We start from the raw sequence: 17153 nt of genomic DNA on the forward strand, positions 1-17153 counted from the left end.
TGAGCCAGGGATTGAACCTGCATTGCAGGCAGATTCTTTTACACTGAGCCACCAAGGAAGCCATGCTTATTATATAGTCAGAATCAAATGTTAAAGGCTGCTATTAAATACTAAGTCATTCCAGAAAACAGGTTGCCTAAAGCTTTAACACGTAGAAAGTAATGGTTCTTTCAAAATACAATTCAGAGTATAGCACTTAGAATTCAAGATGGTAGAATGTTGTACCTTAATAGCCCCTTAAGATGATTTGACAAGTTTGGTAATATGATATTTTGTAACTGTATTGTGACTTGGATTGAATGTGGATTGTAGAATAGTGTGGTTTAAAATTTATGGGGGCTCAGATAAAGTAGAACATTTACTTCTGTGGAAAATTACAATCCCTTTTTCAAAATGAAATTTTATTTACCAATACAGTTGAAAGTTTAGCATTTTAATCAAATGGCTGCAGGTAGAGAAAGGAAACAAAGTGTAATCATACAGATCTCATAAAGAAAGTGTGTGTGTGTGTGTGTGTGTGTGTAGACGCTCATCCTCCCCAGTAAAAGCCAAACATACAGATCTCATAAAGAAAGTGTGTGTGTGTGTGTGTGTGTGTGTGTGTAGACGCTCATCCTCCCCAGTAAAAGCCAAACTGTTGCATTCATCATAAGGCCTTTAATAGGAGCATTCATCATAAGGCCTTTAATAGGATGTTTCTAAATATTGCAAATTTTTAGGGTAGTAATAACCTTGAGCTGAACCATCTTTTGTTTTCTAACTAATAAACTTTTAGCATTAGAATATTAGGCATGAAAGAGACCTTGAACGTAATTTAGTCTTTTGCCTTTGAAAGTTTGTAAGAATCGACAAATATTTACTGAACACCTCCTCTACTTCAGGCAATTGTAAAGGCCTTGGAGATACAACAAGGAATAAGACCCCCAAAGGTAGCAGTTTTGTTCCATAGCTCTTTTTTTTCCTGTCTTTTTTGTTGTTATAGGCTTATTGGGCTATAATTTACATAATTCACCATATAACTACACAAATAAAGATTTTTAGTATATTCAGAGTTCTTCTACAGTCACCAGAATTTTAGAACATTTTCATCACCTCAGAAAGAAATCCATGTTTAGCTTTTATACCTGTTTCCTCATCTCCCTATTGTTCATCAATCATTAACCTACTTTATGTTTTTGCCTATGCTGGACATTTCATATAAATGGAATCACACTATGTAACCATTTGTGTGTATGCTTATTATGTATGCTTATACTTAGCACATTTTCATGCTCTGTCCTTGCAGCATATTTCCCTACTTCATTTTCATGGCTGAATACTGTTCCATTTTAGGGGGTTATCCCTTATTTATCTATTCATCCCTTGAGTGACATTAGGGTTGTTTCTAACTTTGACTATTAAGAATAACATTGTTACTGACATTTGTGTGCACATTTTGTGCGGTGGTGTGTTTTTATTTCTCTTGGGTATACATCTAGGAGTGGAAGTGCTAGGTCAAATGGTCACTCTTAGGTTTAAACTTTTTGAGGAGCTGACATGACTTTCCAAAGTACCGGCACTATGTTACATTCCTACCTGGCATATGAGGGAACACATTTTTACTTCCTTGACAAATCAAGTTCACTTTAGGCTTTGCCGGGGGTTATTAGTAAACAGCAGATACTTTATTTGTGAGGAATTGAGACTGTTGATTCATTGTCTTTCCATGGGGCCAGGGCCTCTATTATTCCCTAAGCATTGTCTCCTCTTTCAGCCACTTGGGAAGCTCCCAGGCCCACAGGGAGGCTCTGGGGTAACTTGCTAACGGGGAGGTTAAGGAAACTAAGGACAAGTGGCCCGACGCCCGGATGGGCCCACGCGGCCAGCGCTCGGCCGCCCGTCAGTGCCGTCGGGCCTGAGTGACGCTTGGGCCCGGCCCAGGGCGGGTGCCCTGAGCGTCCGCGGGCCAGGCCGAGCTAGGGTGTCGGCGGAAGATAATGCTGGGTGCTGGGTCGCAGGGCCTGCGGCCGGGGCCTCCGCCAACTAGGCGGCCTCGCGACCGCTGGGGGCGGGGGACCGAGGCCGCGCCCCCGCGCCCGTCCCGCCCGCACCCTGCTGGGGGCGGCGGCCAGCCCCGAGCCAGCCGAGGCTCTTCCGCGCCGGCAGGGGCAGCAGCGGGAGCGTCGCGGGGCGGAGCGGCCAGGAGCGGCCCGGCCCGGCCCGGCGCGGTGGCGGCGGCGGCGGCGGCGGCAGCGACGCCAGAGCTCGTGGGCGCCGTTCGCGAGGCCGCCGGCACCCGGCCGCAGCGCGGGGAGGCCTGGGGGCTGGAAGCCGCCGCTGCCGCCATGCCGCTGCTCTTCCTCGAGCGCTTCCCCTGGCCCAGCCTCCGCACCTACACGGGCCTCAGCGGCCTGGCCTTGCTCGGCACCATCGTCAGCGCCTACCGCGCTCTCAGCCAGCCCGAGGCCGGGCCCGGGCCCGGGCCCACCGAGGCGGAGCCGGTAACGGCCCCAGTGCAGCCAGACCCGGCCGCGCTCGTCCGGCCGAGCGCCGGGGGACCCCGGGCCCGCGACGTGGCCCAGTACCTGCTCTCGGACAGCCTGTTCGTGTGGGTGAGCGAGGCTGCCGGGCCCGCCGAGGAGGAGCGGGGCGAGGGGTGGGGGGCCGCCGTGTCACCCATTATCTGTGGGGGGCGTAACGGGCTGGGGTCCCCTCCCCCCGGGACCCCGGAGTGTGAGGCCGGGGGGGGGGGGCGGGGCCCCGCCCGCGTGCGCGCCTCCGTGAGGCCCGGTGAGGGTTGGGGTGTGGCGGTGGGGTCGTGAGGGGGAGCGGGTCCCCAGGGGCGGGTCGTCTTTGAGGGCCCGAGGAAGGGACTTTGGGACGGGGTTGGAGAGGCGCAGGGGGCGGGGCGCGAGGGAACGCGGCGGCCGGCCAGGGGCGGGCGGGGGAGGGCTGTGGAAGGGAGGTGGGGGAGGGCTGGGAATCGGGGGGTCGGGGGGAGAAGTAAAATATGGGGGGCCGAGTTGGGGTTGCCGAGGGACCACCAGGAAGTGAACTGGAAGACCTCAAAGAGCAGAGTCAGTTACCCCGGAGTTGGGAAGGCTTTTCGGACGCGGTCAGGCAGGGAGATGTTGTTAACGCGTTTCACGTGTAAAGAGAGAAGAGACAATTTCAGATGTTGAGCATAGGAGAATTTGGGGTATCTGGGTGTGTTTGGACGTTGTTTGGAGAGGGACCATCTTCCACAGCTTCCCCCCCGCCCCCCTTCTTCTTTATTATGTGATTGTCCGCTTTGAGTGGACCTAAAACAAATACAGACTGTGCTTCCTTTCCTGCTGCTTTTACCTGGTGATTCATGAAAGTTTCCTTTGATGTCTGAAGGCAGCCAAAACATTTGGAGTCGAGAGATGTCTCTTCATTTTAACTCACGGTTTCTCCTTCTAGTGATCCATGTTAAAATAAGGTTTCCAGTTTGTCTGCCAGTGTAAGATAAGCAGCGTTTAGGAGGCATGAATGCTGGTTTCACTTATTAGAACAGATAATTTCAGGCGGGCAGATCAACAGTATTTTGGCTAAAGAACTTGGTTTCCACCTTGGCCTTTGAATGCCTCATAGAAATGCCACAGTGATCAGAAAAAGTTGTTCTGGGACTGAAGTCGGTCCCTAGGGTTTGCTGTCGTGTCTTGAGTCTTGTCTCCTGTAAATTCCCATTTCGGTTGAGAGTCGGCTGTAAATGACTGGGATTAATATTCCAAGTATACGGAATGATATACAGCTCATTTGTTGTAATTAATCCCACTGTGCTTCATCAGGAAGCAGTGGGATTTATGAACTCTGTGGGTGTAGATTAAGTCTCTTCGTCCTTCTGATGAAGAGATTAGTAGAAGGCCGGGAAGGGTGAGGTTCCCTTCTTCCACTGCTGTGTAAAGCTGAACCTTAGAGTAGGGGAGAAGGGAGAAGAGAAAGAACTCAACCCATGTCCCTTGTTTAATGTCTGTTAAACCTAGATTTTTAAAAATCTGTTTTTTGCATTTTAGTTGACAGATAAACAACTTAAAAGTAATGTGAAGAATGCTTTTGCCAAATGTTGAGATTATAATGTAGTCTTTGATATGTATATATATATGTATACATTTAAGTATAAGATACAAGTAAGCCTTTGGGATGGAACTGCTGGAGTGTTTAACAACTACTAGTATTGTTTAATGATTACCCGCCCAGTCTCTTTGTACAAAACTCATTCCAGTTCCAAGGTTAGCACCTCTTCATAAAATATTACATAAACATAAAACATTAAAGCCTGTTGATTTTCTGTGAAAATTATTATTTTTAAGAAAATTTCCTTTTCTTCCCAGCTTTTTCAACAGAGATCTTGCCTCCAGTGAGTTTATGATTTCTCCCTATCTGTGGATGATTTTCTTTTTTTCCTTTCTCAATTGGTCTTGCTGCCTTCTTCCATCTTTCCTCTGTGGTTTTCACATTTTTATCTTGGTCTTTCTTGGTTCCTCAGACCTTCCATGTGTTCATTATCAGTTTTCCTCATCACCCATTAAGTTTCTGCTCTAGTAGGGAAATAGGAGTTGCAATCTCAAAAGCCCGGTCTGAGACCTGTCAGATAGCATAATTAAGTGAATACATGGTGGAATCTTTGTTAAAATGGATCCTTTTTTTTTTTTTGGCCCTGCCCAGGGACACTCATTCAGTTTTTAAAAACCAATCAAGACAAAAACAATCAGTTGATCTTTCTGCCAGTTTGCAAAATCCTGCTAGCTGTTATTTTGAATATTGATCTCTAAAACTTATTTTCATAGGGCACAGTTTAGATGAATATAGCCAGGAATATGTCTTCATTCTAATTAATGTCCTAGTGATTTTCTGCTCATTAATGGTTGAGAAACTGATCAGGGAGAGGATGGGGTGATCAGGGAGAGGATGGGGTAGGGGGTGAAGGTCAGGTTATGTAAACCTTGCCTGCTCTGTTAAGGAGTGTTCACATTATTTCATGGGCAGAAGGGTTTCAGTGGGAGTGGAGGGGAGAAGGGGCTGTCATGATGAGACGATTTTTTTGGTGGGGGCGGGGACCTATAGCAGCAGTGGGGAAGATGGATTTATGTAGAATGGGAAGAGGCTAGGAGATGTAGTGACCAAAGACTCCAGCTCCGAGGAGAGCTCTCCCGTGGCCCTCTGGCGTGGATATTGAGAACAGGTTTGAGGGGAGGTTCCCAGTGTTGTTACTCTAACAGATACCCAGATTTGTCTTGATTCATTGTTTCTTCATGTCTTTCTAGAACTTCCATTCCAAACTTTCATTCCAGTTTAGGTTTTATTTTGTTATTTATTTCTAGGCTAATTTTACATTGTTCAGATGTCCCTTCCATTCAAGTATCTCATGATCCTTTTCCATCATTGTTTTGAATTGTTCAGGTGTTGCTGGCTTTTCAACTTTGCTGATCTTACTCATTAGTTTCATTACTTTCTCCTGGTTTTTTTTGTATTTTCCTGTTCCGTTCTGTTTTTTTTTTTTCCCCCTCTTTTATATTTGCTTTTAAAATGGTAAGAGCAGGAAGTGGTAAAATAGAGAAATAGAAATATGGAACAAATTTTAAGCTTCTGATGACTTAATTAGATGCAAATAGAATAGTTAAAATAGAAATGTCAAAGGAAAAAGTCACCAAAAATGAAAATGGATAAAAGAGAACTGATCATTGAGAGCAGAGATTAGCGAACCTTCTTGGCCTATTTGGCCTATTAGCTAATAGTGGTTTTTACATTAAAAAAATTTTTTAAAGGAAGACTATGTGATTGAGAGCATGCGGCCTACAAAGCCTAAAATATTTACTGTCTAATAGCCCATTAGAGAAAAAGTTTCTGACTCTTGCCTTAAAAAGCCTATCTTCACTTAATTATACAACTTGAGAACTGAAAGTAATTTGCTAGGTTTGAGTGTTGATAAGATGAGTATTCCAAAGAGAGAGAAAAATGTTAGCTCCGGAAATGTTTGGGGCAACTTAAGAAAAAAACTAACCTTGTAAATAATAGGACATAAGCCTAGATAAACAACTCAAAAATACGGGAAAAATCTCTAGAGTGAGGGGGAAGGAGGTAGCTATTTAATTGCTTTCTAGATGTGTGCTATGTGCTTTATATATGTAATCTCATTTATTTCCCTAATGTTGTGAAAAGAGGAACACAGTTATCAGTGTAATAAGGAGGGGAATGCGTTATTGGCATTTTATACTTGTCACTGGGAGCCTGCAGAAAAGTAACAGTCCAGTGTCCTTCAAAGAGGAGACTGATAAAAGATGTGTTTGTGGGGGGTGGGGGGTGGCGGGTGGGAGGTAGGTAGTTCTGGTGTTAAGTAGGAGACTAAGTAACATTCATACCCATTGTATCCTTGAAATGGTTCCTGGGAGTTGAATCACATTTTGTCACAAGGTCATAAATAATGCCCCATTGGTGGCCAGCGTTTTATAGAATCAGAAACACCCACGGGGTTACACAGTGATAAACGTGGCCAAGCTGTCTCTTAGCACCCTCTTCTCTTCCTCGCAGACCAGGCTGTCTCATAACTTCGTTTCTGTTTCTTCTAGGTGAACAGTGGAGCCATTCTGGGAGAAAAGTTTCCTTACGGGGCCTTTAGAGCCAAGGGAATGACTCTAAGCTTGATTCAGTAGGGGTTCCTTGGGTCATTACTACCTGGTCTGTTTGGTTAAGACTACTCAAGGACTAGCAAATCTTGGTTTTTATTTTGTGTAGACAAGAAAAAATAAAGGCATTTGGTGAGATTTTAAAAAATATTAAAGTTTTTTTTTTTTTTTTTTAAAAAACACTGCTATAGATAGGAGAAATTTTTCTGAAGTATTTTAATATAGTAGAAATGCAGTGTGTTTTACCAGGTTAACTTGGGACTTAGGCTACCCAGTTTGGGTTGTTACTCGTCTGTCTCCCATGGTACAATGAGAAAAGTAATGTGAAACTTCACAGCTGGTCAGGTTAGATTCTAAACTTTAATAGCTTCTTTTTTTTTCTTCAATAGATTCTTAAAAAAATTAATAAATGATGTATGCTCATGGTACAGAAGGTAAAAGGTGCACAAGTGATGTATACAATGAAAAGGAACTCTCCCTTACCCTCTTACCTGCCTCCCTCCCCTGAAAGTGGCCCTTACCAGTTTCTTCTAAATTAGTGCTGGTGTTAAGTACAAAATTAAGAAATACCCAGATTGATCAAGTCCCTGACGCAGTTCACATTAACATATTATACAAATAAGTATAGTATATATACAATATGGTATATATGTTTTTGTTCAGTCACTAAGTCATGTCTGAGTGTTTTGTGACCCCATGGACTCTATAGCCCGCCAGGCTCCTCTGTCTATGAAATTCTCCAGGCAAGAATAGTGGAGTGGTTTACCATTTCCTTCTCCAGGGGATCTTCCCGACCCAGGGATTGAACGCACATTTCCTGCATTGGCAGGTGGCTTCTTTATCATTGAGCCACCAGGGAAACCCATAGTATATATACATATTCTTTCTTTTTTACACAGAAAGTAGCATAGTAATCACATTTCTACACTTTGCCTTTTTTCAGTGAGCAGGTTATCTTGAAGGTTCTATATAATGCTAGCAAATGTGGAACTGCTGAGTTAGTTTTCCTGGCTTCATTGTATTCCATTGAATGGCTGTTTTTACACTTTGTTGAACTATTCTCCCTAATGGCCATGTAATTGTTTTCCTTTTATCTGGTGTTATAAACAGTGTTCCAGTGAGCTCCTTATACTTAGATTTATTTACATGTAAGTTTGAATTCTGCCCACAAGGGAAGATTATAGAAGGAGGTTAGTACTTTTACTGTAGTCTGTAAGGATCAACTTCAGACTAGGCCTGTTGAAAGCGAGTCTCATTTTGCTTATTGGAGGTGAGAAGGTTTGTCCTGGTTTTATTGGTTTAAATATGGACTGAAGTGTTGTTTCTGTAAGAATATCACTGATGGCCTAGTGGGATCTGATTTGCAATTTGCTTTTAATTTTATGTGGGACTATAGTTGACGTGCAGCGTTGCGTTCCCTGTGTACAGCTAAGTGATTGTTGTACATGTACACATATCCCTTCTTCTTCACATTCTGTTCTCATATCAGTTACTACAGAATATTGAGTTCCCTGTGCTATGCAGTAGGTCCTTGTTGCTAATCTATTTCATATATAGTGAAAGTGAAAGTCACTCAGTCATGCCCAACTCTTTGCGACCCCATGGACTATACAGTCTGTGGAGTTCTCCAGGCCAGAATACTGGAGTGGGTAGCTTGTCCCTTCTCCAGTGGATCTTTCTGACCCAGGAATTGAACTGGGGTCTCCTGCATTGCAGGCAGATTCTTTACCAACTGAGCTATCAGGGAAGCACTTTATACATTGTCATGTTTATATGTTAATCCAGGGATTTACTTTCAAATGAAGACAGCTTGAATTATGTTTCTTCCTGTATTTTCAATGTTTCAAGGCTCTGTCAGTTTTAAAATTGAAATTTATATCTGTATTGGAATGACAGTATGTGTGAAATTGACATTTTTTTCTGTAAGCAGAAGAGAATTCTTCAAGAGCTGGGAATACCAGACCACCTGACTTGCCTTCTGAGAAATCTGTATGCAGGTCAAGAAGGAACAGTTAGAAGCGGACATGGAAAAACAGACTGGTTCCAAATTGGGAAAGGAGTATGTCAAGGCTGTATATTGTCACCCTGCTTATTTAACTTATATGCAGAGTACATCATGCCACATGCTGAACTGGATGAAGCACAAGCTGGAATCAAGATTGCCAGGAGAAACATCAATAACCTCAGATATGCAGAGGACACCACCCTTATGGCAGAAAGCAAAAAACTAAAGAGCCTCTTGATGAAAGAGGAGAGTGCAAAAATTGGCTGAAAACTCAACATTCAGAAAACTGAGATCATGGCATCTAGTCCCATCACTTCATGGCAAATAGATGGGGAAACAGTGGAAACAGGGGCAAACTTTATTTTTTTGGGCTCCAAAATCACTGCAGATAGTGATTGCAGCCATGAAATTAAAAGACGCTTACTCCTTGGAAGGAAAGTTATGACCAACCTAGACAGCATATTAAAAAGCAGAGACATTACTTTGCCAATAAAGGTCTGTCTAGTTAAGGCTATGGTTTTTCGAGTAGTCATGTGTGGATGTGAGAGTTGGACTATAAAGAAAGCTGAATGCTGAAGAATTGATGCCTTTGAACTGTGGTGTTGGAGAAGACTCTTGAGAGTCCCTTGGACAGCAAGGAGATCCAACCAGTCCATCCTAAAGGAGATCAGTCCTGAGTGTTCATTGGAAGGACTGATGTTGAAGCTGAAACTCCAGTACTTTGACCACCTGATGCAAAGAACTGACTCATTGGAAAAGACCCTGATGCTGGGAAAGATTGAAGGCGGGAGGAGAAGGGGATGACAGAGGATGAGATGGCTGGATGGCATCACCAACTCAATGGACATGAGTTTGGGTAAACTCTGGGAGTAGGTGCTGGACAGGGAGGCCTGGCTTCTGCAGTCCATGGGGTCGCAGAGTCGGACACCACTGAGCAACTGAACTGAACTGAGGTGTTTTAAAAGCACTTTTTCATGATCTTAAAATCTTTAGTTACTTCCAATCTTGTATAGCTTTCACTTTTGTATAAAGTTCACAAAATATTATCTTTTTTTAATGTAAAATCTCTTTCTAATATCAGTTTATTTATATCAATCTCTTTTCCCCTTCTTAGCCTTGCTAATTTTCAAATCTTCCATTTATATTTAAAATAGAAATGATTGTCTACTGGTGATGGAATTATCAGAGACTTTCACCTTTTTTTTTTTTTTTTTGGTAAATCAGAGTTACAAAGTTTTTATATCTTATCTTTGAACTTAGAAAAACTGAGAAAAAGGTTTTAACTGAGAAGTAATACTTTATTGCTTATTTTATACCCCAGGGTGTGTGAGAAAGCTGTTTAGGTTAGAGAAATGATTGAGTGACCCTAAATTTGATTTCTCCTGTTGTTCTCAGGAGAGCAGCTGGCTTGGCCTGTTAGATGTTGACCAAGTTCTATGTCCTGTAGATCCTAACAGCTCTTTGAGTGCAGGGTCCAAATCAACCTCATTTCTCTTAACCTCCCGCATACCTTTAACATGTAGGTGCTAAATATTTGTTTCTGTGTTTCATATGCCTACCTGCAAAAACAGGAAGACTTTAAAAAAAAATGTGTTGTAGTTAGGCTGGGAATGGATGTTTGGCTGACTTTAAAAATCAGGTTCAGCTGGGGCATATGGCATGAGGGACTGTGGTTGTAGTTTTGTCTTATGACATTTTTTCCTTAATTGGCATGATTGGGGTTCCCACTAACTAATTTAGAACACAAGGAAGATGAGCCTTTTAAACACCTATTTCATCTCCTTAAAATTTAGTATTCTGTCCAGTTTGTTGGAATGTTTTGAATAGGGCTGTTCCACAATACTTAAGGAGGTTAGGATGTTTTGGATAACTAATTTCGTTTTTTTTTTTTTTTTTTTTCTGGTTATCTGAGGAAATTACCAGAAGAGTTTTGTTTTTCAGCACTATTTTTGTTTTAGTTCTTTGAAAATACATCCCATACTTGTCCCATTAGGCAGTATGTAACTAAACATAATGTATTCTTTTGTAATGAATCAGGGCTGCTATTCATGATACATAATGCATCAGGGTTACCAAAGGGCTGGGTAATGTCAAGTACAAAGAGGAACCTGAAGAGATCCTAGGGAGTTTCCTTCCTTATGTTACCCTCTCTGTCACCTTCCTTTATTTACTCATTTTTAAAACAACCATTTGCTTCTTTCAGAAGTAGAGGGACGGATGACCTGGAAAGAGGAACCTGGCCACCTCCACCTTCCTATACACTTAGTGAAACAAAGACTGAAGTAGTCCTCTGTCGTTGGTGTTCATTTTCATTTGCTCTAACTAAAAGTCCTCTTTACAGTTCTGCATCAAGGTCCTTTTGGCTTTTTCAGATTCTTTGGTTTTAAAAATCACTGGAGCATCAGTAAGGTGGTGTGCCATACTAACTTCTGAGCTGGGGCAGCCCACAATTTCATTTTGTAAGCATTAGATTTGTTGTTTAGGTGTAAGGTCTTTCTTGATTACTAAGGAAATTTTCTACTTGCTGGTGAAGAAGGCCTTGCACTCTCACTGGTGTCTCATGGTGGCAGTTCTAAGCTCCTCCTGCCAGTTTTCTTCTTTCTTCCCACTTCCTTGATTCTGCTCCTCTCGAATGCCCCAGAACCTTTCCTTTAAGGCCAACACCAACCACAGGTATCTTTTGTCCCATTGCAATACATTTGAAAATGTGTATGTTTTTGATTCTCAATTCTCCATGATCTTGTAGACTCTTTTTGTGACCATTCACCCTCTTCTCCATATTTCCTGTTTTTCAACAGAGCAGTGTAGGAAGTTTGGGTGCTAGACTTTTACTGTTCATGATAACTACATTTTCTGGAAAAGTTTTCTTCTAGACTGTTCAAAATCTTAATGTGAGATTGATATGCCTCAGAGATAGGGTTTTCTAATAGGGTTTTATACATACAGTACAGAGTTTATGCTCAATTCAGTTAAGACTGAAGGGGATGATGGCCTTCTGATGGGTTCACATTGGGACAGGGCTCTGTGAGTTAACCACCAAGCTGGTACCTTCCCTCCCCACTCCTCATCCATACCCCCACCACCCATAAAAATGTGCCCCTTCAGATGTTACTGATCTTGTAGAAAACTGGAAAGGTTCAGTCATTAGAAATGTTGGCTGAATTCCCAATAGAAAATTTTTAGAGCTGCATTTATTTTTCAACAAGAGGAAATAAACTTCCTTTCTTTGGTTTGTGTACAGGTTCTAGTAAATACTGCTTGCTGCATTTTGATGTTGGTGGCTAAGCTAATCCAGTGTATCGTGTTTGGCCCGCTTCGAGTGAGCGAAAGACAGGTAAGTCCGCACAGCAAGGATGCCTTCTTGTGACTAAATTAAAAAAGCAAAAACTTTCTTGGGTATAATTTCAAACTTGCAGAAAAGTTGCACAAACAGTATGAAGAACTCCCATATAGATTTTATCCAGATTCAGAGTTATTAATATTTTGCCCCATTTGCTCTAACATTCACCTTTTATCTATACATAAATATCTATATCTGTATATATTCACCTTTTATCTATATATGTTTTTTTTTCTGATCTGTTTGAGAGTAAACTGGGGACTTCACATATAACCTCAAATAGTGCAGCATGTTTCCTAAGAGCAAGGACATTTTCTTATATAACCATAGGACAATGGTCAACGTCAGGAAATTCAGCATTGGTAAAATACTTCGTGTCGTCCATAGTCTGTATTCAGTGTAACCAGGCTGTCCCAGGATTGTTCTTGGTTGCTATTTCCCCACGACATTGATGAGGTAATTCTGAAAGAAGCTCCGACTTTTTTTGTTTGAATAATCATATATATATCATTCTTTAGAATATGAGTACTTTTCCAGAGGAATTTACTGAGAGATTTTAGCTTTTCCATTTGGAAAGGAATATTAAGATTCCTCGTTTTGCAAGCCAGTGTTCAGGTGAGATAGGCTGACACGTGAACAGTATTCTCAGAATGTATATATGAGCAGGGTGTGCTTTCATTAAAGAATTAATGCCATGAACATACTGTGCAGATTGGCAGTTCCCCAAAGGATTTTAGTGGATAGAGTGTAGAATGGTGTGTTTTAAAGTAAGACTTTAGAACTGGCCTTTACAACAGTAATATATGAGCAGAACTATGTTGTACTTTGTCTTATTCCAGTGGTAAGACACAAAGACCTGCTGTCAATACGTTAACAATACACAGTGGCCTCACCCCTTACCTATGCTTTTCAACCCAAATCTCTTGTTATCAAGTCAGCTGAGGTCCTGGGCAGAGTTAAAATGCAGTTACTGTGTGATTGAGCCCTTGGATGCTGTGAAGAGCAGGGCTGTTTGTTTTCCCCCAAATTTTTCAATAGTGAGTATTGAGCACTTTCTGCAAAATATCAACTCCAGAGGTCTCCCAGATGGGATTAATAGAACATAGTTTTTTTTGGTAGCATAACAAAATTTTCAAAATTTAATTTGTGTATTTAGCTGCACCAAGTCTTAGTTGTGGCATGTGGGATCTAGTTCCCTGACCAGGGATCAAACTCGGGGCCCCCAGCCATTGGACCACTAAGGAAGTCCCCAAAAGCTTTCTTTGATGCTTCTTCTGTTTTCAAGTTTGACTTGTGGGCCAGAAATCAGTTAGGACAAACAAGCTGTCTAGTTGTTGGTGGGTTGTTCTGGCACTAGTGGGCCTTATGTACCACTTTCTGTTTCCTAAAATGCTAAATACCAGTCCAAAATTTACAAAAAATATAACCTTGAAGTATTACAGAGATTTTTAAAATACCTGGAGGTAATCATAATTGGCACATTGGTCACTCATCTCCACTTTTTTCAGTATAGATCACCTCTTTGATGATGTTCTGTGATGACCATTTTTGACCAGTGCCATCCTGTAGTATTTACCAAGCAGTGTTTTGAGTTAGAACACTACAGCGTTGACATGGGTTTACTCTCTGGGTGCTTAAAGTTGAAGAAGTAGAGTAAATACTAGGGGCAAAGACATTGAATGCCTAAAATGGGACAAATATTAAACTGTTAAGTGGCGGTGTAGAACAAGAATTTTTTTTTTAAATGCACTTAATGCCTACTGTGGCACTTGTCTAAGCACAATATATGTATTAACTTACTTAGTTCCCCAGCTATTCTGTGGGTTATATGCTGTTGTTATAAGACCTGTCTTACAGATGGGAAACCAAAGCATGGGGATGGTATCCAAAGCCACACAGGAAATAGATGGTGGAACGAAGGCTCAGAACCGGGGCACAGAATGTTCTAGCTTCACCTCATGCTTTCCTGCCCCAGATCTGGAAACAGACATTCACTAAGGATTCCTAGTTCATTTTGTTCTCTGAACAAAGGGCGTCTAGGCACAGTACAGTGTTTTAAACTTCTCAAAATAACTCTTATCTTTAAATAGTCTTGTTATCAATGTGTTCCACATGTGGGTTCAATTATTTCTGTTTTTTTTTTTTTTTTTTCAATTTTGCTTTTCTTTCTGTTTAAAATTTTGAATTTGTGAAACATTTACCCAGTTTAAAAACTTTATATAAAAGTAAACCTAGGAGCTGTGTTGTCATCCTTCTCCTCTGCACTCAGTTTCCACCACTGTGCTTGATAGTACTTTTTCATGTCTGTTGGATTGATGCTCCTCATTGCCCTTCTTTTTTTTCAGGATGGTAAATGTTGTTAAAACTGGACATCCTCAGTAAGAAAGAGTACAGTGAAGCAGATATACTGATGTGGACGTGTACATTTATATAACTTCATTGGAAATCAGTGGATGTTACTTATTAGAAACCATAACAACATCCATAACCTTTGATTGCTGAAAAAAATAGAATTTTGTACAAAGATATTCATTGCAATACTTTTTGAATGGTGAAAAAACATTTCAGTGACCATCTGTAACCACTAAAGTGGTCCATTCAGACAGTATTCATTGGCATCAATCAGTGTTTTACATTTAGGAAGAAAATTGTATGAAAACCTTAAGGCTTTTTTTTACCTTTTCTTTGTACTTTTTCATACATTATTGATTATGGCTGGAAAATTAGCATATGTTACTTTTGAATCTGAAGGATGTTTAAAAAAAAGAATGTCTAATCTTTTGTTTGTTTTAAGAATTCAGAGAGCAGAAGTAGTAAAAATGATACTTGTAGCTGTCACCATTCTTTTTTATTTTGTGTTTTATTCTGTTACATAACATATATTATTAATATTATACTAAACTAATATTATTCCACTCTTAATGTCTAAAATTTCATAACTGAGGAATTCAATCCAGAATCTATAGATTACTTCCTAGATGTCTTACATTTGTTCTTCAGAGGGCTCATTTCTTTCTTTGCCTTTGGTTTTGTCATGGACACGTGTTAGAAAGCAGAGGATAGAATATTCTCTCCTCCTTAAAAGCCAGCTTTTGTTGTGTTTCCTTCTCGAGAACGGGTTAGGTGTAACGGTACTCACCTTTACAAATATTTTTCTTTTTAGCACCTCAAAGACAAGTTTTGGAATTTTATTTTCTACAAGTTCATTTTCATTTTCGGTGTGCTGAATGTCCAAACGGTGGAAGAAGTGGTCATGTGGTGCCTCTGGTTTGCTGGACTAGTATTTCTGCACCTGATGGTTCAGCTCTGCAAGGACCGGTTTGAATATGTAAGTTTTTACCCAAGCTCTTCTTTTCCTGCTTAGGCATACACATGCCAGGTCTGAATGGTGTCATATGAATGATCCGTGACACGCATGTGCAGGACGGCTCTCCCGGGGAAGGCTCCTGGCTCAGGCACCTCCTGCCTGTTTCTTGAGGAACTTTCTGCAGCAGCCAGGGAATGCAGGGGCAGTGTCCCCTCAGGAGGCTTTCTTCCCTCCCCAGCAGTGTTACATGACAGCCCTCGTGGGGTCAGTTCACGTAACACAAACTGTGTTGATCGCAGTGAGTGAAAGGAAAGCTTAAACTGAAAAAATAGCTGATCTCTTCCAGGTATTTTCTGTTCTCATCTCCTTCCGTTTTCTCCCTTCTTACTCTGACCCTTGGGGCTCCTCTTTCTGACTAGTTTATGTTGTTTCCACCCGCAGGCCAGGACTGAAGTAGCTCTCTTCGCTCCTTGGTCCCTGGAGAAGTGAATCCTTTTCTGTCTGGGTATAAGTTCTGCCTTTTGGCTACAGAGTTGTGTGGAAGAATCTTCATTTCTGAGTGCTCCCTAACTAATCTCATAGATCCAGAGCAAATGGGCACCTGTGATCCTACCGCTCTGTGAAACCCACCCTACGGTGCTCTTTGCCCCTTTCTTTACCCAGTCTTCATGGACCGTGGTGGTCCTTGCACCTCGGTGTGAGCTGATCTCAGTTCCACAGCCTTGAGCTGTTTCAGAATTCAGCCCCCACCCCGGGCCATGAACAGGTGCTGTTTATCTCCCCAGCTGGTTTGGTATCTACAGTTTGCTGCTCAGGAGTCACAGTCCAGACCTCCCTTCTCCCAGCTGTTGCCTCTGCTTGTGTACCGTTAACGCAGCATGACGATAGTGGCCCGTCTTCACCTGGAGTACACTTGAGTTGTCCCAGCTGTGAATAGGCTAGGAATGTCGCCCCAGTGACTTTGAGGGGTTAGGATTAGAGCAAGGTTGAGAAAGAGCACGGCAGAACGTGGTGTTGCCCAGAGTCCTGTTGGAGCCAGAGGGAGAATGACAGAACTCTGGCAGGTGGCTTCTAGAGGCTTGTAACCCCACTGGCAGGGCGATTCTTAAGAATCTGAGATGAAAATATCATGTATATTGTTATGGTCCCTAAATTAAATGGTGAAGATCTCAAGGTATCAGCGCATGCTCATATTGAGGTTGGCTGGAGAATTCTGACCATCTGGTAATGGGATACTTTGCTGTGCAGACCTCCCAACAAAGACACCAAGATTAACCTTGAGGTTCTCAATCAGGGTGAACCCTGCCATGCAGAAGAATGAGCTTCTGTCTCCTGTTTTGTCCTTCCAGCTTTCTTTTTCTCCCACCACCCCCATGAGTAGCCACGGCCGAGTTCTGTCCCTCCTGATCACCATGCTGCTTTCCTGCTGTGGGTTAGCAGTTGTCTGTTGCGTCACAGGCTACACCCATGGGATGCACACGTTGGCTTTCATGGCTGCAGAGGTAAGATACAGATACAGGCTTTTGTTCTGGTTGTGTTCCCATGTATTTTCAAAGAAGCTAGAGGGTGGTTGACAGATTATTTTTCACCCATGATGGATAGCTGGTCTTTCATTTTAACAAACATTTTTGGAGTTCCTTTGTTTTAGATTGGGTACTGATACTGAATGCTTCTATGTATGTTATTTCATGTAATCCTTACTACAACCTAATAAAAAGTACAGTTGACCCTTGAACAACGTGTGAACTATGTGGGTCCACTTATATGTGGATATTTTTCAGTAGGAAATACTACACGGTCCCTGGGTGGTTGAATCCACAGATGTAGAGGAACTGGATATGGAGGGCCGACTATAAATTATGCACTCCTCTGTTG

The 17153-nt window shown here is 42.0% G+C and overlaps 1 protein-coding gene across 1 annotated transcript in view; it reads left to right on the forward strand.

Moving 5' to 3' along the window:
- Positions 1-2120: 2120 nt before the first annotated feature.
- Positions 2121-17153, forward strand: part of AMFR (autocrine motility factor receptor) — a 40254-nt gene continuing 25221 nt past the window's right edge. Inside the window, exons 1-4 of the mRNA XM_043898506.1 lie at positions 2121-2591; positions 11873-11965; positions 15135-15299; positions 16628-16780. Coding sequence (XP_043754441.1) covers positions 2325-2591; positions 11873-11965; positions 15135-15299; positions 16628-16780 — 678 coding nt within the window. The 5' untranslated portion in view covers positions 2121-2324. The remainder of the gene's footprint in view (positions 2592-11872; positions 11966-15134; positions 15300-16627; positions 16781-17153) is intronic.

Source organism: Cervus elaphus, chromosome 4 (assembly GCF_910594005.1).
Source record: "Cervus elaphus chromosome 4, mCerEla1.1, whole genome shotgun sequence".
In the NCBI taxonomy this organism is placed as follows: domain Eukaryota; kingdom Metazoa; phylum Chordata; class Mammalia; order Artiodactyla; family Cervidae; genus Cervus; species Cervus elaphus.